We start from the raw sequence: 22,318 nt of genomic DNA on the forward strand, positions 1-22,318 counted from the left end.
TACGGAGCTATAGAGTTGAGAGAGGGTTATAACCACTAATAAGTAGCCTCCTCATCTGTAGTGGCCTTCTCGGCCTTGAGGAGGTGAATAACAAAAAATAAAAATATATCAGTATAACGTCTGGTCTAGGTTTTTTGAAAGCTATAAACCTCATTTTGAGCCATACTATCTTCTGCTTACCAAGACCCAGCTTAAACAGGTTGAGTTAGATTTGGGTTTAGACTATTAACAGCTCTAAAGATATATAATTTATTATTCTTAAATGATAATATTAAATGGTCTTGTTTTACACTGTTACTTATTTTTGTTTGAGTTGAAGTTTGTTGTTTTTTTAATAAATAAATCTTTTTTTCTCATGAATTTAGGCAATAGAAGACTATGAAAAGCAAGTTGAAGACATATCTGACCTGCTTTTAGAAGAGTTTAGGTAAATTTAATGAAAAATTGAATAATTTGAAAAATTTAATGCTTTTTTTATTTTAGTATACCTAATAAAGCAGTTGGCTATAGCAATTTTAGAGCTTTTTGGTAATCAAATTTGTGCATATTAGGGTTGCAAAAACACATTTTCGAAACTGTATAAATTTAGAAACTGTTTTTTTTTTTATCAAATCAAATAGTACCAAAAACTAATGCTTTCGGTACTATTTGACGCTTACTAATGACTTTGTTCCTGGTTGGAATGTTTTTGGTTTTATTTGACTTATTCATTAAAAACAACAACATATTATAGCTTGAGTATCAAAAATGTATCAAAATTCACTTGTATCAAATGTTTTTGTGTTTTTGAATCATTACGAAATGATGTTTGCATCAATAAAAAATAAAAAAAAACATCTTAAATAAATATGAAAAAGTAAACAGCTTCAAACTTTGTCTCATGTGTTGAAGTGTTATCCATTTCACCAATGATATTTGTGATGTTGTTGTTGTATTTTTATTTGTTAGATTTATTTTTGTTTATTTATTCTACAGATCGATCTGCAGCTTGTATTTTTTCTCATAAAACCTTTTTTAATGCTTTTAAATATAGATATGCAGTTTTTTCTTTGCTTTTATAGGTAGATTAGTAATTTGTGTATTTTACACATAAGTATGTTATTTTACATAGATTTGAACTTTGTGTTTTTTTACACGTAGATCTAAGCTATATTTAAAAAACTTCTCTTGTATTTTTACAATAGTGATATAAATAAGTGTCACTATTTTTAATTGTTTAAAGTTTGTGTAACAAAGAGCATATAAATTATTATTTATACAATAGAATAACATCACAGTAAGATATATGTAGTATAATAGTAAAGTTTTTTTACAATATTATTACATTATAGAAAAGAAATATATATACAATAACTACTGTTTAGTGGCTAATACAAATAGTAAAAAAGAGTTTAGTGTCAAATTTAGATTTTTGGAGTCTTTTATTGAAAAAGTACTAAAGTTAAACAGTAACAGAAACAGTATGAAGGTTATTTTTTTACATTTGTTACTTGAATGACATGTTACACTTGTTACTTATGTAACATGTTGCAGTGTAGTATGTTAGGTACAAATTTTACAAAAAATTTAGATTTAGGAAATCGGTTAAGCAAATAAGTAATGAAGTTGGGTGATCTTTATAAACTCTAAACACTTAAGTGTTTAGATTTTACAAAAATCTAATATTAATAAATATTTATACATACATTTGTACGCACATACATACTTACAGTAGCGTGCAAAATTTTAGAAACACCAACTTTTTTTCAGTTTTTTACTGCATAACTTTTCACAAACTTTCTCAAATAAGCTGAAGTTTTTACCAAATGTGGTCAATTTATTATTTCAATTTATCTCAAAATATTATTTCAATTTATAATAAAAACCACAAAAGTTGCAAAACTTTAATGGTTAATTAAAATTTAATTGTTTTTTTTTTTGAAAAAGCTTCATTGCAAAATTAAAGGCCAAAGTATTTGTTTTCAAAATGTTTGTATAATGTTTTTGTTTTCTTGAAATAGTAGGGTTAGACATGTTAAAGACTGCTGCAGAAAGATTTTCTTTTATTGCTTCTTGTGTACAAAGATTGTTTTCTTGTATGCATAATTCAATAGTATTTTTTATTTGAGCGTTTATAGGTCTTTTACCTTGTTTTTTATCAGAAAACAACTTGAATGCAGTCATGTCGTCAAATTCTCCTCTGTTTAACTCAACGACAAGATTTTGAATTGTGCTTAGATAAATTAAAAGAAGTAGAAATGCTTGTTGTAGATTCATTTCTTTCAACTAAATGCTTAAGCATTTCAATGTGCTCTTTTGTAACATTTTTCTTTGTTTTTCGATTGGCATTGATATTTTCTCTTCCATCTATAGGGTAAATATTTGTGTATTAATAACAATTATAAATAATTAAATTTAAATCTAGATAAATGAATAATCAGGTAAATGATAATTTAATCAATCAATAGATTTAGTAATAAAATTAAACAAAGACCTGATACTAAATTAAGTAAGAAAAAGAGGGAAATTTGTACCTTAAATAAATCATCATCGAATGTAAAAAGTCTTTGTCTTAAGTATTTTTAACCTTGTTTACCATGAAACAAAAACAATTTGTTTTAAAAAAACTTTGCTTTTTTAAAACACATATAAGAATGAATAAGCATATAAGAATGAATAAATACGTATATCAAAATGAACACACATATAAAAATAAATAACCCTTTAAATCGAAATAATGTAGAGCACATTTGGTAAAAATTTCAGCTTATTTAAGAAAGTTTGTGAAAAGTTATGCAGTAAAAATTGAAAAAAAGTTGGTGTTTCTAAACTTTTGTACACTACTGTACATACTTAAACACATACACACATACAAACATACACACATACATACATACATACATACATACATACATACATAGATACATACATACATACATACATACATACATACATACATACATACATACATACATACATACATACATACATACATACATACATACATACATACATACATACATACATACATACATACATACATACATACATACATACATACATACATACGTACATACATACATACATACATACATACATACATACATTCTCAATCTAAGAATATAAGAATAAATTACTTTTTGTACCAAAGTAGTTTAGGTTGAGATAAAATTAGAAGTAGGAATTTGGTGAAATAGATTGAGCTTCAACTCATGAGACAAAGTTTGAAGCTGTTTACCTTTTTATATTCATTTAAGGTGCTTGTTATTTATTTTTTTTTATAATTGTATCAGCTTTTTTGTCAAAACCTTTTTTATAGAGTATAAAGTCAGCTTTTTTTTATAGTTTTTGTGGGAGCTGTTGTGAAGATGGCTTCCTCAAAAAATTTTATTTATACTATTGTTATTAATATTACTGATATTATTTTTTAGATCTATGTTTGGGACAGTTTTAAGTGATGTACCTGAAGAAATTGATGAAAGGTTAAAAATATTTAAAATTTTTTTTCTTTCTTTTTTACTTATTGGTTGAACACAATGAAACTCAGCACCTTTTAATTGTTAATTACTCAAAAACTAGTTGACAAATTTTTTTTATTTTTCTCCACACGGAAGCTAGTGTGTTGTTGTTTGATTGTAATGGTAATAAGCATTGGTTATCATTGCTATTGTATTAAAATGAGTAAACAAATATTAAATCAAAAAAAAGTTTTAGAAAATTGACCAGTCTTTCTTGATCATCAGTTGGATTTATTTTGTGGCGATATAAACAGACTCAATCTATTGAGAGAGATGCTGAAAGTGGAGAAAAAAGAGGATTTAAAAATAAATGTAAAGCAAAATCAATCACTTGCTCCATAAAGGCAAATCCGTGTCAGTCGTATAGAGATCTTGCGAGAAAATTTAAGTACAACCAAGCTAGGAAAAGTACTTAGATCTCAAGAATGTAAAGCATATCATAAAAAGAAAACTCCAAAGCGATCCATTAATGGAGAAATTAAAGCAATTCATCGTTCAAAAAAGCTATATAAACTTTTAAACCAAGAAAACTTGTGCATAATTGAAGACGATGAAACCTATTGCAAAAAGGACTTTTCACAATTGCCGGGTCAGCAATATTTTTATCAGTTGAAAGGTAGATATGTTGCCAAAAAATTCAAGTATATTCAAACTATAAAATTTGCTCACAAGTTCCTTATATGGCAAGCAATCTACTCCTGTGGTTTAAAAAGAATACCATACATTACTTGTAAAACTTTGAACGCAGTTTCATATATAAAAGAATGCTTAAAGAAACGCCTTTTGCCATTTATTGAAAAGCATGAAATGCCCACAATATTTTGGCCTGATTTGGCTACAATTTAGTACTCCAAGAAGTCTCTATAATGGTATGAACAAAAAGGCGTTGAATTTGTACCTAAGGAAGCAAATCCTCCAAATTGTCAGTTATTGGTCAATTATAAAAGGGCTTTTGTTAAAAGGCAAGAAATTAGCTATAAATAAAAAAGATTTTAAGAAAAAAAGGATAGCCATCTCAAAAAAAGTAACTCAAAGTAAGATTCAGCAGATGATGTCAAGTACTTGCAAAGATATTCGGTTTCTATCTAAGCGCCCGATAAAAAATTATTAAAATAAATAATTCTATTAGCTTCATTGTGTCAAAAAATTACAAAAATCTGTTAAGTAGTTTTAACAATAAAAGGGTACTGAATTTCATCGTGTTTAACCGATAGTTTAATTTTTGAATGTTTAGCAAACTCAATTCAATCATATTGTCAATGCAATCGTGTTGTCAATGCAAATTTATTATAATTACAACTTAATCATCAGATTATTATAGTCACTATTTTGTTTATTTTTGTTTATTATTTTTAATCTCATAAATCTAACAGGTGTTTTAGTCAACATAAAGTTCTGGAGATTTAGGCAAAAAAACTTTTTTGCTTAAATTTAAAGGATAAGGGCTTTTAACCCTAAAGATAATAACAACTGTAAATCAAATAAAAAAATATTTATATAGAAAAGTAAAAAATTAAAAAAACCATAAACAAAATTAAAAAAATAAAACTCCTGGTCTATTAAAATTGCATTTTTGTAGAGTTTTTTTTCATAATTAACTTTTATGGCTTCATTACTTAAATTATAAGTGATGTTTTTTACTATTTGTGATATTTTTTTTATATGTGATACAAATTTGATTGAATTAATACCCTGTAATTTCTTTTTTGCAAAGTTTAAATTTTTTTAGTGTGTATTTTCTGTAGTAGTTTTTACTGTATTGTTTTGCTGTCACTGTTGAAGTGTTTGTTGTAACTGTTGAAGTGTTTGTTGTAACTGTTGAAGTGTTTGTTGTAACTGTTGAAGTGTTTGTTGTCACTGTTAAAGTGTTTGTTGTAACTGTTGAAGTGTTTGTTGTAACTGTTAAAGTGTTTGTTGTCACTGTTAAAGTGTTTGTTGTAACTGTTGTAGTGTTTGTTGTAGTATTATAATGTTATGTTGTTGTATTTTTGTCAAAGATCAGATCAGACTGTTTGGCTGTTTTTGTTTTACAGGCAAAAAAGATTTTTTCATTTTCTTAACACTTCTGGAAAATACAATTCTTTCAAAGAACACTTGAAGGTATGTGAAAGTACAATTCTTTCAAAGAACACTTGAAGGTATGTGAAAGTACAATTCTTTCAATACTTATATGCAAAATCGAATTGATTATTTTTCTGTGCAAATCTTTCTTTTTTTTTTTTTTGTTCTTCAAAAAATTTGAGTTCTGCAAAACACAAAAACTGTATGATTTGCAGAATGTTTGTATTTATAGCATATTTTAATAGTTTATGCTTTGTTTATTTCTTTTAAGATTATACAATAGAAATAGTTAAATTAATGACTTTTTTTTAATTATGCAATAAAAAAGTTAAATTACTTTTTATTCTTTTTTCAACTAGTACTATATTGTGAAGCTAGTGCGTGAGAAGTTTGGGCACAAGAGTAATTTCAAGAGATCTGATGATTACCAAGCTTTTCTCAGTCAACTTTATCAATTTTTAATGGACCACACCAATCTTAGTTTAAATAAGGTTTAACTCATAGTTTTTAGAAATTAATTTTATAAGAATACAATTTATATTTGTATCATTTTTTTTAGTTGAATTTGAGGTTGGACTTGGGTAACATTTTTTAGATTTTTTTATATCTACTTAAATATATCATAACTAGAGTTTGTATTTTGTAAAGTTTGCAAAAGTTGCAAACTTTACAAAATACAAACTCTAGTTATGATATATAGCAATTTGAATATACTAATATTTTTTTGTGACACAGAGTTTCACTTGAAACTCTGTGTCATAAAAAAATATTGATATATTCAAATCAATAGGTGTACTAACTTTAATTAAGTAACTAATTTTTTTTGCTTACAGTATTTATCAAAAGAGGAACTGCAAACGGTACCTTCCTCTTTTGTAGATCTAAAACAGTTGCTACATTTTGCTAAGGAATCTGAGGTATTTTTTTGTTACTTTATGTAGAAGACTTACGTTATAATGTGTTTTTATATAAGTGTTTTTCTTTTAGATAATGTTGAACTTCAACCTTGCAGAAAAATACTATAAAGAGGTAAATGTAATACTATAGATATATAGTGTTAAAATATGTGATGTGGTCCTATGTGTATATATAACGGGTGATAACTAAAAAATGAGAATAATTCTAACCCTCTGGAATCAAACCACAAAAGTCAAAGAAGAAAAGTGCTCCTATTTGAAACTATACTCTCTGTTTACAAACTTATCATATGTTTTATTTTGCATCAGGTAATTCAGTTGTGTTTAAAATGCAGTCAAAACAAGATGTACTATGCAAGCGCATTTTACAGTTCTATCAAACACGAAAATCTCCGAAAAATTTTTACTGTGATTCATTTTAAAACCGAAAATGTTTCAGTTTTAACTATTTACTATATTTTGGAAAAGTATACAGGAAATGATCGATATTATGCAGATCTAAAAGTTCTACAACACCTACAAAAGTAAAATACAAATATAAACACAAGTTTGAGCAGAAAGTGATGCTGTACATTGCCATATCTGAGAGGGGAGTTTCCAAGCCATTGTTTAAGCCAAGTGGTTTGGGTATTAATCAAGAAGTATACCAAAATCAATGTTTAAAGAAAATAATAATTCAATTTCTTCAAAAATATCATTCAGATGGCAATTACTTGATTTGGCCAGATAAAGCATCATCGCATTATGCCAAAAAAACGCAAGTCTTCTCGGAAAGCTAAAATATCCCATATGAACCAAAAAACCGCAATCCGACAAACTTGCCTCAGTGTTGCCCAATTAAAGATTTCTTTAGACATTTGAGTTCGTTAGTATACAAAAACAACTGGAGAGCTAAAAATTGCAAACAATTGATTACCCGAATCAAAAGATGCATTTGTCAAATCAATATAAATATATGCTCCTGTTCCAACATCATGACAAAACTACGTCAAACTGCTGATGATGGACCATATTCAAATGCTCATAAATTTTTTCTTAAAAATAAGTGATGTACCTTCAATTAAAATAAATATAATTTTCATTTTCTAAACATTTGTTTTTATTATAGCCCAATATGAAAATTCTCATTTTTTAGTTATCACCTGTTATATGTATATATATATATATATATATATATATGTATATACATATACATATACATATACATATACATATACATATACATATACATATACATATACATATATATATATATATATATATATATATATATATATATATATATATATATATATATATATACATATACATATACATATATATATATATATATATATATATATATATATATATATATATATATATATATATATATATATATATATATATATGCTTAAAGTCTAAATTTTGACAAATGTTATTCTGGTCTTCACAGCAAATTTCTTAAGGCAGTGGCCACTATGTTATTGTTTATTATCTATAGGGCTGAAAGATGGAAGAATAACAAGAAATAAGATTAAAATGTAAAAATGAGTATCCCCTCCACTACAATGGTCCTCTTGGCTTTGGGGCTTTATTGAATATAGTTTAAAAAAAAATATATGTATGTAACCAAAATGTCATTTTTCTTTTGACAAGTCTTTTATGTTATTAAATGAAAAAACTAAAATAAGTTTTGAATGGACAAAAACAAATTTGTTTTTTTAACTGCAATTTTAATTGCAATTTAGATATATAGTAATGTATATATATTTATTATAATTTATATATAATTCATTTATAGTGCGTTGCAAGAAATAGAAATGACTTGACTTCTTGGATGGAATATGGGTCTTATTGTATGCTGATGCTAGACATTCAGAGAGTTAGAAGATTATTCTATTTGTTACATCTGTTTATTATTTATTATATCTATTACATATTTATTACATAATATATATTTTTAAAACTGTTTCATGCTGTTTATTGTGTAAATAGAATGCTGTCGATTTAGTTTACTGTAAACTTGATTATCAACTACTTAAATAATATTTTTAAAGGCTGAACAATGCTTTAGAGAAGTTGTAGCAATTGATCAGCAAAATTTGAAAGGGTTGGTGTTGATTTTTGTTTCAGCCATTTTTGTTTTCACTAGTTATTTTTGTTTCATTTTTGTTTTAACTAGTTATATTACTTATTTGGAAAAAATAGTTTTTACAACAAGTTGTTCATATTTATAGTTAAGTTATATTTAATTTTTCACTCTAAGACTGCTTCTAAATGCTTCTATACATTTAATTCAAGAAGAATACAATGTTGCTGAAGAGTTATTTGATGCAGCAACTCATTATCACCCAAATAACATTTTATCATGGACATTATTAGGTAAATTATTATTGAATGTTATATTTAAGATTTTTTTTTTTTAATCTACTACAAAGGATTATTTCAAAGCTAAAAAGCAAATTTTTGTATTTTTTTAGAGTTCAAAAAAGTATGCAATAAAAAAAATTCAGTTTACCAAACCTAAAGTTTCAAATCTTTAAACATTAGGTTTTTGTACTCCTCATGTTATGTTTAAGATATTATACACTTCTCATGTTATGTTTAAGATATTATACACTTCTCATGTTATGTATAAGATATTTTACACTTCTCATGTTATGTTTAAGATATTATACACTTCTCATGTTATGTTTAAGATATTATACTCTTCTCATGTTATGTTTTAGATATTATAAACTTCTCATGTTATGTATAAGATATTGTGCGCTTCTCATGTTATGTTTAAGATATTTTACACTTCTCATATTATATATAAGATATTGTACACTTCTCATGTTATGCTTAAGATATTTTACTCTCCTCATGTTATACAATAAGATATTGTACATTTCTCATGTTATGTTAAAGATATTTTACACTTCTCATGTTATGTTCAAGATACTATACACTTCTCATGTTATGTTTAAGATATTTTACACTTCTCATGTTATGTATAAGATATTGTACACTTCTCATGTTATGTTTAAGATGTTATAGACTTCTCATGTTATGTTTAAAAAAAAATGTTTACAAAAGAAAAGTTTACAAAATGACTGAATCTGGAACATGTTTTTTCAATAACAATTGATAAATAGGCTTCAACAACAATAGACTAAAGGGCTTTAATAACAATAGACAAATAGGCTTCAACAACAATAGATAAATAGGCTTCAATAACAATAGACAAATAGGCTAACTATATTTTTAAAATATATATTAGTATCAACACAAGATAAAGCCAGCTTTATAACAAAAATGCGCAATTACACGGAATTAAAAATCAGTTATGCATCAAATGTACAATTCATTTGGTTGTTTTAGTCACTTTACAAAAAAGGTAATTTAGTTGATAAACCAGTTAATAAAATTTCAGATTCTGAAAGTTCTGGTTTTTATAAGGAAAATAAAAGACAGTTCTTTTGCTTGCAATCTTATTTGTCAGTGGTAACGAAATTGAATACTTTTTGGAAGATCCAAACGTTAATCAATTAAAAAACAAAAATTAAATAATTAAGAACTCAAAAAAGATTGATTAGAAAACTTTTTGAAAATTTATTAAAAAACTTTAGTAAAGTATAAGTGCTCAAGAAAGACTTATTAAAATAAAATTTTGAACAGAAAAAAAAAAAAATTTTTTTACTCATATTAGACTGTAGAGCCAAATGAAACTCTCCAAACTATACTACAAGAATTCATTCATTTGGTACATTCTGAAATCGGTTCACAATTAAGACAATAATCATTTAGATAAATTCACTTGGCTTGAATAGATTTATATTTAATCTCGACAGCATTGTTTATTTATTGTCGTTTTTAATAAAGTGAAAATATTTATACTCAGCAATCATTATGTAGCTCTATTTCAATGGATATATATAGGTATTTTAAGAGGTCCTCTGTAGTTTTGCTCATCGGTACTTAGTGGACCATTAGTGACAGTTTCCGAATATTTCTGGTGGAAAATTAGCCTATATATCAACTGTTGGAAATTTATTGGCTGGCCACTTATAGTAAATGCCACTAATGGTTCACCAAGTTAAGTGGATCATTAGTAATTGATGTGTAAAACTCTAATGAACTGTTTAAAATGTCTATATAGGTCCACTGCAAATCCACCACAAAATTGTTTGCCGGGTAGTTATAAATATAGTATCATTTATTTTAGGACTCTTTTACTTAACCGTTAACAACAGCATATTGGCTGAACGTTCAATTATAGAAGCCAATAAACTTCTTGATAAAATAGTTCTTGCAGGTTTACTTTTTTTTTTTAAATTTTTTAATATAAAGTTTTTATTTATATTTTTGTATACTTGTTATTTGTTTATCATTACTTTTTGATTTTTTTTAATGTTGAAAAGAATGTGTTTTAACTAATTTAACTAAAACTGTTGAAATAATTTTTTGCTAATTATATAAAGATTTTGCTGAAGACCATGAAACAAAAGTGATGAAAAATTTTTGCAGTATTTTTATGATTGCTGCCAATTTTTATTTGGAAAGAAACTTTTTTCAGGTTTATCATTTTTTTATATTTTTATATTATATAATAAAAAAGATAATTAAATCAAAAGATACTTAAAACTTTGTTTGAAATTAAACTTTGTTTGAAATTGTTTGAAAGTTACTTGAAACTTTGTTTGAAATTAAAGGCACTTAAAACTTTGTTTAATGAAAACAATAGAAATGAAAGATCATCTACTTCTAAAAATGTTTGTACAATTAGAACCTCATATAAAAATATAGGAGGGTTGAGTATATAGAAGGAGGAGAGGCAGCAGGTTGAGTAACAAGTGAAATCGGAATTTATAAAAAATATAAATCAATATTTATTTTAATATTTAATTTTAAAGATTAAAAAATTTATAAATTGTATATTTTAAATTGGATTCTGTGTATATTTTTACTCTGACTTAATTTAAATATTTCAATGAATAATGATCAAAAAAGTTATTATAAAGTACTAATAAATGCAAAAAAATTTTTTGGCAATCATAACGATTTTTTTTTTAGATGGCAGAGAAAGCTTTGGCTCACGAGTTGGTTTCCATTAAACAAGGACCGCGTCATCATTACTATATGCTTCTTGCTCAATTTCAAATTCAAAAGAAGATTTATTCTTTTGCTTTTGATAGCATCGAGGAAGCGCTTATTCTTCATTTTGAAGTAAATTTTTTTTCTTTAGTTAAAGATATATACTTATCAAAATAAAAAAAAATTAGAAATATATGAGCTAATTTTTTATAAAATGTTCTCAAAACAGTTGTTGTAGCTTTTTTTATTAGTTTTTTTGTTTTTGTTTTTTTCGATAGTTTTTATTTTTTATACTTTTAAAGTAACACCGAAATAGTCTTAATCAAATTAAAACACATTTTTATTTCTAGTTGTTTTTTGGATAGTAATATTTCTAAGTAATTGCGTGAAAATAAATGTACTTAATGATTGTTAACTGTAAAATGGTTGACAATAGTTTTGCATAAGTTAACAAGAGACGTACCTTATGCCATGTTTTTGGTTACTTATAAATATTGCAGATGATTTGCAGTTGAGATATCAAATGAATCTTCAGTCAGAGGAAAATGTATTATGACAATTAACGTTGGTCTTAACACTTGATAGCCATTTATTCTTGATAGCCATTCCATAAATTAGCTAGTTAGATTGTCATTGTGTTGAAATTTAGGATTGAAAGTCTTTTCAGTTAATGCGAGCTCTATGCAGAAGATAGTAGGCTCGTTGCAGAAATATTGAAGTGTTGACCCTCGCCAAAAAGTCCTATAGGATTTTGAAACAAAAATCTTTGATAACTATTAAACTTTTTAAACTATGTGTTTTAATTTAATGGGGTTAAAATCTGAAGTGTTTTTTGATCCAAATTCTTATAGGATCCTATAGGACTTTTTGTCTAGGGAGAGTTTGCTGTTTGAAAACCATTTAACAGAATAATAAGAGAGATTATGTGAATATCTTCAGAGCAAGTTTGTAACAGTTTTCAATAGCTATGTATAAAGGTTTTTAAAAAGCAATTTAACCAAATAAGGACAATAAAAAAGAATATAAAAAATTCGTTGTTTCCATTCTATATAAATCTCTTTTTAAGTTTATAAGTAATTTATTTTGATGTTTTAACTTTTTTTTAAGTATTATTATTGTATAAACTAACTGTAACCTCACCTATAAAATTTCCTTTACACTGACATTATTACTTCAGTTATCTCTGCAATTGAAAATAAATTTGATTTAAGAAGAAATTGTAGAAATTAGAAATAAGATTAGCTATTGGAGAGTTTTGTTTTTGTTACATACATCATACATTCATGAGTATTAGATGTTAAAAAAGATGTTTGATTTGTATGAGAAATTAAAAAAAAATCAAAGTTGTACAACAGGTAGTCTGCAACAATTACCTGCATTTATTCTGTCTCATCATTTGATATACTGACAGAAATACAATTTTTTTTTTAGTTTCAGGAAAAGAAGATTCATTAGAAGTATTTTTATCTGTATTTTTATAGATGATTTCTATTTATATAGTTTATAGAATATTTTTTACCTGAGACACTGATTTACAAAGGTTTTAGCAATGTTAATAATTTTTTTAAAGATTTAAATTATTTATTTTTTCTGTATTACTTTTAAAACATAATCGCATATATAAGATAAAATTAGCATTTTGTATTTTAAAACTATTTGTATTTTGATTTATTTTTAACAAACAATGTGTTGAGCCAAACAAGCATTCTCAGGTAATTGAAGGTCAATCATCAAACTAAAAAGGTTCACCAATGCTGCGGGTTTTGCAACGTTGTATTTCGAAATTTGTGTAATTTATTTATAGAATCCTAATGCTTGGGCACTGAAGGGTCACGTGAAATATTTAGAGAATTGTTTTGAAGAAGCTTTAACGTGCTATGAAAGAAGCTTAGCCTACGTAGAACAAACCAATGATTTACATTGTGTTCTTATGAGACTGGCTGCGATTTATCTGCACAGAAAAAAAGATGTTTGTGGTTTTTCTTCTCCTGTTTCTTATGTTTTTGTTTTAGTTAAAATTTTTTACATATTATTTGATTTTATATTTTTTGAATGTTTCTTTTTTTAGTATCATAGAGCTAAGTCGATTTATTTGCAGCTGTGTAAAAGTTGGCCATCTTGTATTACGTGGCTTGGTGTTGGTATAGCATCGTATAAAGTAAGAGCCTAGTTTTTCAAGATTTTATTGGCTAAAGCGTTTTCTTATTTTTGTTATAATTTCCTGTTTAGTTAGAAGAAACTTTAGAAGCAGAACAAGCTTTAAACGAGGCTAACATATTAGATAACATGAACCCAGATGTTTGGTCTTATTTGACATTAGTATGTTTAAAGGTTTGATCGTTATTATTACTATTATTTTTATTATTATTATTATTATTATTATTAATATTTTACTAGACAATATAAAACATATAAGACTCGGTTTTTTTTGCTTTAATTCGTTTTCACGTTGTTTTTAATTTTAACTGTTTTTCATTTTATTACAGTGTAATCGATTGACTGAAGCTGAACAATGTTATAAATACTCTTGCAAGGTCAGCATAAATTTTGTTTGATAAAAAAAAAAAGTTTATTGCATATTTTCATTTATTAATTATACCCGACAAAAATGTTTGATGCGCGCCACATGTAATAGTTTCACTCGATTAATGAGGTGGCATAGATGTGGGCCGTATATGATTATGGTATTTATAATACTTAAGTGGTATAGTATTTTAGCATTTTAGTATTTTAGCATGTGGGCCAAATGTGGCTACCATCTAAGTGGTATAAATACTTTAGCCACACATGGCCCACATTTATGCTATCCCATAAATCAAGTGGGGCTATAATTTGTTAATTTGGGACACATGTGGCCCGCATTAAATTTGCTTGTTGGGTATGTATGCTTCCCTCAAACGTTAGTTAATTAATGATTTTGTTTTTTCTTAAGCTTGGATTTTCTTACAACGACGCAGAACTTGAAAGTGTAGTTAAGGACGGCGTGCTTCTAGCAAATTTAGATATATAATTTTAATTATTGATTTATAGAGTTATAAAATTTAGCATATTTAATTGTAAATACATGAAATCAAGTATTTATAAATTATATATTTTGCTTAGAACGTTTTTACATCAGTTTATATGAGGTAGGTTACTTTATGAATTTTCATAACCGGGACCCCTAGTAATTGCCGTAGTAGAAATTATGTACTTCTTATATTTGGTTTTATCAGCTATTCTAATATGACTGCGAAGTGTACATGGGTATATAGAAATATACTGAGGAGAGTCTATCAAAATGATTTTTTTTTAATTAAAGTTGAATTAAAGTTAAAAATAAAAGTTGTTGGCATAATTTAAAAAAAATCTTTTAGGAGAATTTATGTTGAAAAAGAAATTCCTTCTGAGAGATTCACGCATATATCTGTGTCATTTTAACTTCTTTTTCACATATGAATAAAGATTCAAAGCTATTATTTCGCTTCAAACGTACAATAATCTCATATGCATTTAAAAATTATCATATGCATTTGAAACTTTATCTCGAACGAATTCTTTTTGAAAATCTGCAAATAACGTAGAACAGTCAGAGTTAGAGTTAGACCAAGATGATTCTGCAAAGACAACGAAATTACTCGGAATACAAACAAATAATCTATTTTTTGTTGTCTGAAAAAAATTAAAAAGTTCACAATTTAGACTAAGCTAGCCCTAAAAAATTTGATGAAACAGTTTGTAGACCCAGAGTACTCTGGCTCCATAAACCTCATCCTTCTTGTCTCTTCCAATCTTACTTCACAAAAATTTACTGAAAAAGATTAAAATTTTTCAATCTTGTAGAGGCTGTAAATGACGAAAATTATCTATTTCTAAATACATAAAGCATTTATGCAGCTGATTTTGCAACTAATTTTAGCTACTATAGCTCTATTGATTTATGCAAATAAAATAATATGTAATAATAAATATTATAACAGAAGTAAAAAAATGCTACATTTAGAATTGAATGGCAGTATCTATAGCCTAAGTTGAAGACTCTTGGAATAAAGAAAGAGAAACCTTCATAAAACTCATAAGAGTTTTATTTTTAGATAGCGAATATGGAAAATGTTCCATTTGTACCCTTTTTTTAAAGAAACGCAATGTAAGAATATTTTGCTGAGACTATAGCCTATGGGTCGTTAATTTGAAACTTTGGTATTTTATGATGGAAATTTACTAATAAAAACAAATAATCGCTTAACACATCTTTTTTCCAAGAATGCTTTCAGATCTTTCAAAAAGGAATTAGGGGTCGCCCATAAATTACATCACGCTTTTAGGGGAGGGGAGGAGGTCAGTGGTTTTGTGACGACTCATACGGAACTTGTTACGAAAGTGTTACGATATTGCAACGATGAGGACGGGATCAAAAATGGTCGAGATTTGCGAGACGTATTTTATGGACAACGCCTTAATCAGCTGTTTAAAACATTAAACATTAGGGTACATTGCAAAAATCATTTTGAATAAAATAATACGGCGTACACATATTCTTATATAAAATTAAACTTTAACTTAAGTTTCTTTTTTGTGTTTTTTAATTTGAAAATGTTTTGTTATTAGAATTGACACTTTTAGGTGTGCATTTTATCGGTTATTGTAAAAAAAGGGTTTTTATCGGTTTTTTATTTTACATTTTATCGGTTATTGTAACTTTTTTACAATAAACGATAAAATTAATACTAGTTATGAAAGAAAAAGAAAAGAAAAATGAGTTTGATAAATTTTAGGTTAGCTAATTTATAATGAATGAATTAAATTCTTTGTTTTAAAATATTTTTTACTGCAATCTAAAAAAGATCTGATGGACGAACACAACAACGATGATACATACACTATAAATCATCAAGTGATATAATTAAATGTCTTAGCTTAAGTTCATTTGTATATTTCATGCAAATCGTCTAGCATTTACGTTCTAACATTTTCCCAAAATGGGCATGAATGGGGTTGGTATTAGTTAAATCTCCACCTATTACTACGCATGACTCAATAGCATTGTCATTTGAAGCACCTCATAGAGTGCTTCAGCTATCTTTTTTCTCTCAAGTATGTAAATGATATCTCAAGTATGTAAATGATATGACAATAAATTACAATTTTACACCCCTGCCAAATGGAGAGGAACTCCCAAAACTTGATGAGAAAGGCATAAAATGTTTATCTAAATAATGCTCATTCTCGCTGGTATAGGTTTCTATAGGTATTCTATATGTATGGGTTTGATGTTTTTGTGGACAAGAAATTATAACCTTTAATACAATGAGCTAGAGATCTCGAAGATATTAGGTGAGTTTTGTGTCAAAATGTGTTTTAAACTTTATTTTGAAATTTCTACCAAACATCTGCTGTAGGACGGACCAGTTCTTAAATTTTTTTTTTTTTTAATTCTTACGACACTCTCAGTCAATGTAGTGAATATTATCACACCATATATACAAACTGGGGTTTGGTACAGCCATTGTGAGTGTATTCTGATTTCACTCTTGACTAGCTCTAACAAAATTGAAAGAAATTTTGGAGTTGATAAGATTTTAAAAATTAGTGGAAATAATGAGTTTGGAGACGCTGGTGTTCGAAAAAGAATATCATCAAAGATTGACAGATTATTTTTGGTTGATTTAGCATAATATGGTCACTGTTTTCCTTAAATTAATTTATAAACTATATTTAAGAAAAAAAAAGTGTTGCTCCAGACAAAATTTCATTTTTATAATATACTATTAATATGCTATAATGACTTTAGTGCTAATTAGTGTTATACGCTTTTCTAAAAATAAAATTTTTCCCACACGCAACACGGCAGTTTCAAATTGATACTTATTGGAACTTTATTCTGAGCATGCGCAGTCAACACTTGTAAAACTAGAGAAAATTTTAGGTTATTTCAATTATTTCTTTCTGAAGCTCAGCTACTCCAACTTGATTTTACTTATGTTTGATATTTCAAAATTTTTCTTAACCGTAGCGATTTAATTCAGAGTTAACTGATAAAACCTTGTTTTATAAATTTTTTTGTTGCAAATAGGATTTTCAAGGAAAACTTTTAAATTAAACGGTAAAAAATTGTTCTTAAAATTTCATATTTTTTAAGCATCTATGTTATAATAAAACGAATTTTCTGTATCTGAAAGTAAATATTTTTATTTTCATCAGTTTATTGTACTTCCTTTAAACTTAATTGTAGAGACCGATTATTTTTTTTTTGGGGCTAATTTTTAATTTATCTTACACAATGTTATATTTAGATATTTTATAAACATGGACCATTTAACCAAGTTAAGTCTCATTTGCAGAATATGTGGAGAATATATAAGGAAAGACTCAGTTGATGTGTGTAAATATTCTGAAAGAATCGAAAATTCATTTTATATAAACATCAACATTGATAATAAAAATGTTCATCCACAAATAATGTGTAGGAAGTGCTATATCATTATGAGGAACATTGAAAAAGGTTCTAGCACCAGTGTTAAAGTAGTTGAATGGCCATTACCATGTGCAGACAAATGTTCCTGTTTCTCTAAAGATTCTGGTAGGAAAGTTAAAAAATGTAAACCTGGTCGGCCATGTATAATAGAAAGAAATCAGAAAAGATGGACCAGGCCAATCATTAATAGCTTAATTGCTAGTATACCAGAACAAACTTTGCGTTTAAATGCAATTGATATTAATCCTGTATCAAATCCCCATTTAGACTTATGTATATGCAATTTGTGCAACAACATTATGTATAAGCCACTAATACTAAAAGAGTGTCATCATTCTTTTTGCTCAGTGTGTATATTTAAGGAGATTGAAGGAAAGCTGGAAACAGAAACAAAATGCTTTATTTGTAATCAACACATTCCATTATTTACAATTGTAAATTCTGTTAATGTAACACAGTTGATAGAGCGCATTATTTTAGGTTGCAATAAGCAATGTAAATTAAAATTTGCGGTTAAAGACAATGAGCTTAAAAAATTGCACAAAGAAATTTGTATTGGTGATCAATTATTACTGACTCCGATTAGCAAAAAAAATAATGTTGGACTTGATACAACTCTAGCTGATGTATTTTTATTAAAAGACAATGATGCTATACCACGGATTGTTGAAGATGCTGCATTACATGTAATAAAGCAAAAGCTAGTTATCTCTGAATCAAACTTTATTGCATTTCCTTCCGGAGGACCTAGGGTAGGCGTATTTTTAATATATAGCAAAATAAAATAAACTGTATTATGTTTTGTTGTAATTAATAAAATATAATTTGATTTCACTTTTCTTTCTAGCCTTTGTACTTTACTTCCATGTATCTTTTCCTCTTTGTATGCCTTGATGGCATACAAAGAGGGCTAAGATGTTAGTAAAAGGACAATTAAAAAAAGACATCAAGCTGTTTTAAACTCTTTAAATGTGACCTCTGGTATGCCCAGCACAACAAAAATTCAGCAAACCTCTGCTATTTTAAATTCATTTGAAGTAAAAGATCAAGTTAAAATATTGAAGATGTCAGACATACCTTTATCAGTTATAAGTGCTGAAGAAATGATAAGTATGAAAGCTCATATGGGAATTACATATTCAAACATGAAGATACTTGCAAGGTAAATTAACTTCATATATATATATATATATATATATATATATATATATATATATATATATATATATATATATATATATATATATATATATTATTTTTATATATACAAACTTTGAATTTGACCAAATCAAACTAAAATGAAAGTGTGAATAAATAAAAAAACAAAATGTTTAAAATTTTATTATAGATGGCTTAAAACCAAAGATATAAAATGTGCATCAAACAAACGAAAAGTAGCTAAATCCTGGTCTGGAAAGGATTGGGTAGTTTGTAATGCTCCGTTTAACTTTCTTTTAAAAGACTCCAGTGATTCATTTGAAGTTAAAAATACTCCTTGGGGATACATTAAAGATCTTCCATCACATATAATAAACAAACTCAATCTTCTAAAAAAGTAAAGATAGTATTTTACATAAATGTGTGTCTGTATAAAAATGTTGTCATTGTATATGCTTTTTATTAAAAGTTTATTTATTTTCTAAAATTATTTTAAATTCAATTACAAATTAAATAGGAAAAATTTGCTACAGCATTCCAATATAAAAAATGACGAAATTCACATTAAAATTGGTGGTGATTATGGTGGTGGATCCTTTAAGATGTGTTATCAAATTGTGAATGTTGATAAGCCTAATGCCAGAAGAAACACAAATGTATTTAGTATTTTTGAAGCAAAAGAATACAAACCTAACCTTAATTTTTCAGCCCAGAGTAATTCATTTTATGGAGAAGAAAAATGCTAAGGTATAATAAGTTAATATTTGAAATAATAAAATAAAATATTCTATAGTTTTATGTGAATGAAACATTTATCAATGTAATAGCAAATGCTTCTGTGTGTGTGTTTATGTAGTGCTGTTTTTTATATAGCTTATTGAATTAGAAGAGTTAAAAACTAAAACATTTGAAAAATCGCATGGACCACTTGTGAAAAACCTTGATGAAGTTCTATGTGGTCTTAATGTTCAAAGACAAGCTTACTACGGAAAATGCTTTATCGGGAATCATGTTCATAAAATGTTAAAGGTTTTTCCATACATATTTTTACATACTTGTAAATATAAATTGTATAAATATTTTTGTAAATATATAACGTATAGAAGTACTAATTCTGTAAATTACAAAATTTATTTTTCATCTATTAGTTAAACAGTGTCCTACATCTTTGCAATTCGATACCTAAGATAGTAACAGATCTTGGATTTATTGATACAGATGTACATAACGAGGCAAAGATCTTAAGTGAGAAATTTGTAAATTCTCCAAATACGGTACATGCTACAACTTTATGAATTCAAGTGAAATAATTAATAATAATCCATTATTAGAATTAGGTAAAAATACATATTTATAAACTGTTTGTTTTAAGTTACTTGTATTAAATTTCCTCTTGCTTGCATAATTATTCTTACTTAGTTTTTCACGTTGTTTAATTTAACTTTTTTTTTGGAATCAGAAGGAGCCATTGGAGAATTAATGAGTTACTTTCGTAAAACATGGCCCAATGAGTCCATTACGCCAAAAATGCATTTATTAGAAAACCATTGTGTTGATTTCATTAGAAATTGGGGTTTAGGTCTTGATATTTATGGAGAGCAAGGCTTAAAAAGCATGCATGCTGAATTCAACAGTATGAACAGCACCTTCTGCCATATGAAAGGAAAACAAAGACTACAATGTATTCTGTCCAATCATTACATCAAAAACTCCCCAGAAGCTTTGGAAATTCGTCCAACTACTCAAGAAAGAAAAACTTATAAAAGAAAAGCCTTGTGATGTTTCATAGATAATTGTATATACGATAGTAATTGCATAACGACTTAATTTTAATGTTTATTGTTAAAAATATGTGTGTGTATATATATATATATATATATATATATATATATATATATATATATATATATATATATATATATATATATATATATATATATATATATATATATTTCCGAATATAATAAATATTTAGTATAATAAATAGTTAATATTTTGTATACTAGACAACAAAGAATATTTCATTTTATATTTATTAGATTGTTATTCCTTAAGTTTTCGCGGACATCTTAGAAAGTTTCTATAGTTACTTTCGGAAGTTTTAGGGGGAAAACGTATATTTTTATTTTACGAAAAAAGTATATAAAAAAAAATAATCGGTTCTTCAAAATTTGTCAGAATCTCCAAATACCTTAACTCCTTCTCTTAAACATTTCAGCTTTTCTCAAAAAATTCATTTAAGTACTTATTTATCAATAATTACTGACTTCCCTAAAAAATTTAAACTAAAAAAACTGAAAAGTTCTAGATCCTATAAAATAGGGATAAATGTTTTATATATATATTTTTTTTTTATAGAAAACTAGTATAACCTAATATTTAATAAAATAGAAAAATTTAATAAACTATTTTTATCAATAAGTATTTAAAATTTAGTTGTTAAAAAAAAGTGATTTTTATGTGTTTTTTTGCGTTCCGCATCTTTATTGAATAATTAACCAAATAAATATTTGTCAATGCGCATGCCCAGAATAAAGTTCCATTACGAAACTGCCGTGGCAAACCACAAAACAAATTAGAAGGTGATATTTAAATTGTCTTGTATTTATATACAGCACTAGTTTTACATTAGTGTAACCATTACTATTGTGATCTCAAATAGTTTACCAACCTAATGACATTGTTGTAAAAAAAGGTTAGTTTCTATATATAATTTAAATATAATTATATTATATTGCAACATATTAATTTTGTTAGTTAGCGCTAGAACTGTTTCTACACAATACTAGTTGCCAATCTGAAGAATGACATTTTGAGTTTCTTGTCTGAATTGTCTTGCATTTAACATATTTCATTTATTATTACGTAAAATATCTTAAATGTGTGTTTGATTTTTAGTTTAACTCAAAACTTGTATAAAGTTAAAAAGATCTGGGAGTTATTGCACGATATTGCACGAGTGAATATTTTATATTTATTACTTTTTTTTATATATTCACTTCACTTTTTTCGAATATATTTTTTTTTATATATTCACTACACTTTTTTCGAATATATTCTTTTTATATATTCACTACACTTTTTTCGAATATATTCTTTTTATATATTCACTACACTTTTTTCGAATATATTCTTTTTATATATTCACTACACTTTTTTTTGAATATATTTAT

General features: G+C 26.3%; 2 protein-coding genes across 8 annotated transcripts in view; both read left to right on the forward strand.

The window, feature by feature from the left end:
* The window catches only part of LOC101236496 (cilia- and flagella-associated protein 70), a 70,638-nt gene that overhangs the window by 47,855 nt on the left and 465 nt on the right, over window positions 1–22,318 (forward strand). For 4 of the 6 annotated variants that reach the window (XM_065799578.1, XM_065799579.1, XM_065799577.1 and 1 more), the window contains 17 exons: window positions 366–427; window positions 3,411–3,461; window positions 5,531–5,597; window positions 5,918–6,049; window positions 6,392–6,475; window positions 6,546–6,587; window positions 8,259–8,339; window positions 8,515–8,567; window positions 8,724–8,839; window positions 10,665–10,754; window positions 10,921–11,015; window positions 11,513–11,665; window positions 13,338–13,502; window positions 13,602–13,691; window positions 13,763–13,864; window positions 14,020–14,067; window positions 14,466–14,634. In XM_065799578.1, the coding sequence (XP_065655650.1) occupies window positions 366–427; window positions 3,411–3,461; window positions 5,531–5,597; window positions 5,918–6,049; window positions 6,392–6,475; window positions 6,546–6,587; window positions 8,259–8,339; window positions 8,515–8,567; window positions 8,724–8,839; window positions 10,665–10,754; window positions 10,921–11,015; window positions 11,513–11,665; window positions 13,338–13,502; window positions 13,602–13,691; window positions 13,763–13,864; window positions 14,020–14,067; window positions 14,466–14,543 (1,509 nt within the window). In that variant the 3' untranslated portion in view covers window positions 14,544–14,634. Of the gene's footprint in view, window positions 1–365; window positions 428–3,410; window positions 3,462–5,530; window positions 5,598–5,917; window positions 6,050–6,391; window positions 6,476–6,545; window positions 6,588–8,258; window positions 8,340–8,514; window positions 8,568–8,723; window positions 8,840–10,664; window positions 10,755–10,920; window positions 11,016–11,512; window positions 11,666–13,337; window positions 13,503–13,601; window positions 13,692–13,762; window positions 13,865–14,019; window positions 14,068–14,465; window positions 14,635–22,318 lie in introns of those variants that run through there. The other 2 variants (XM_065799580.1, XM_065799582.1) reach the window with 1 other exon arrangement.
* Window positions 17,404–20,901, forward strand: LOC136081726 (uncharacterized). 2 transcript variants are annotated; one of them, XM_065799576.1, is made up of 8 exons: window positions 17,404–17,615; window positions 17,806–18,739; window positions 18,835–19,149; window positions 19,336–19,542; window positions 19,663–19,892; window positions 20,019–20,174; window positions 20,294–20,482; window positions 20,605–20,901. In XM_065799576.1, the coding sequence occupies exons 3-5, from the start codon at window positions 18,971–18,973 to the stop codon at window positions 19,889–19,891; spliced, it is 615 nt and encodes a 204-aa protein (XP_065655648.1). In that variant the 5' UTR covers window positions 17,404–17,615; window positions 17,806–18,739; window positions 18,835–18,970; the 3' UTR covers window position 19,892; window positions 20,019–20,174; window positions 20,294–20,482; window positions 20,605–20,901. The 2 variants fall into 2 exon arrangements, with proteins under 2 accessions (XP_065655648.1, XP_065655647.1); XM_065799575.1 differs by lacking the exons at window positions 19,336–19,542; window positions 19,663–19,892; window positions 20,019–20,174; window positions 20,294–20,482; window positions 20,605–20,901 and having other exon boundaries at window positions 17,482–17,615; window positions 18,835–19,038.

Source organism: Hydra vulgaris, chromosome 06, assembly GCF_038396675.1.
Source record: "Hydra vulgaris chromosome 06, alternate assembly HydraT2T_AEP".
Classification (NCBI taxonomy): Eukaryota; Metazoa; Cnidaria; class Hydrozoa; order Anthoathecata; family Hydridae; genus Hydra; species Hydra vulgaris.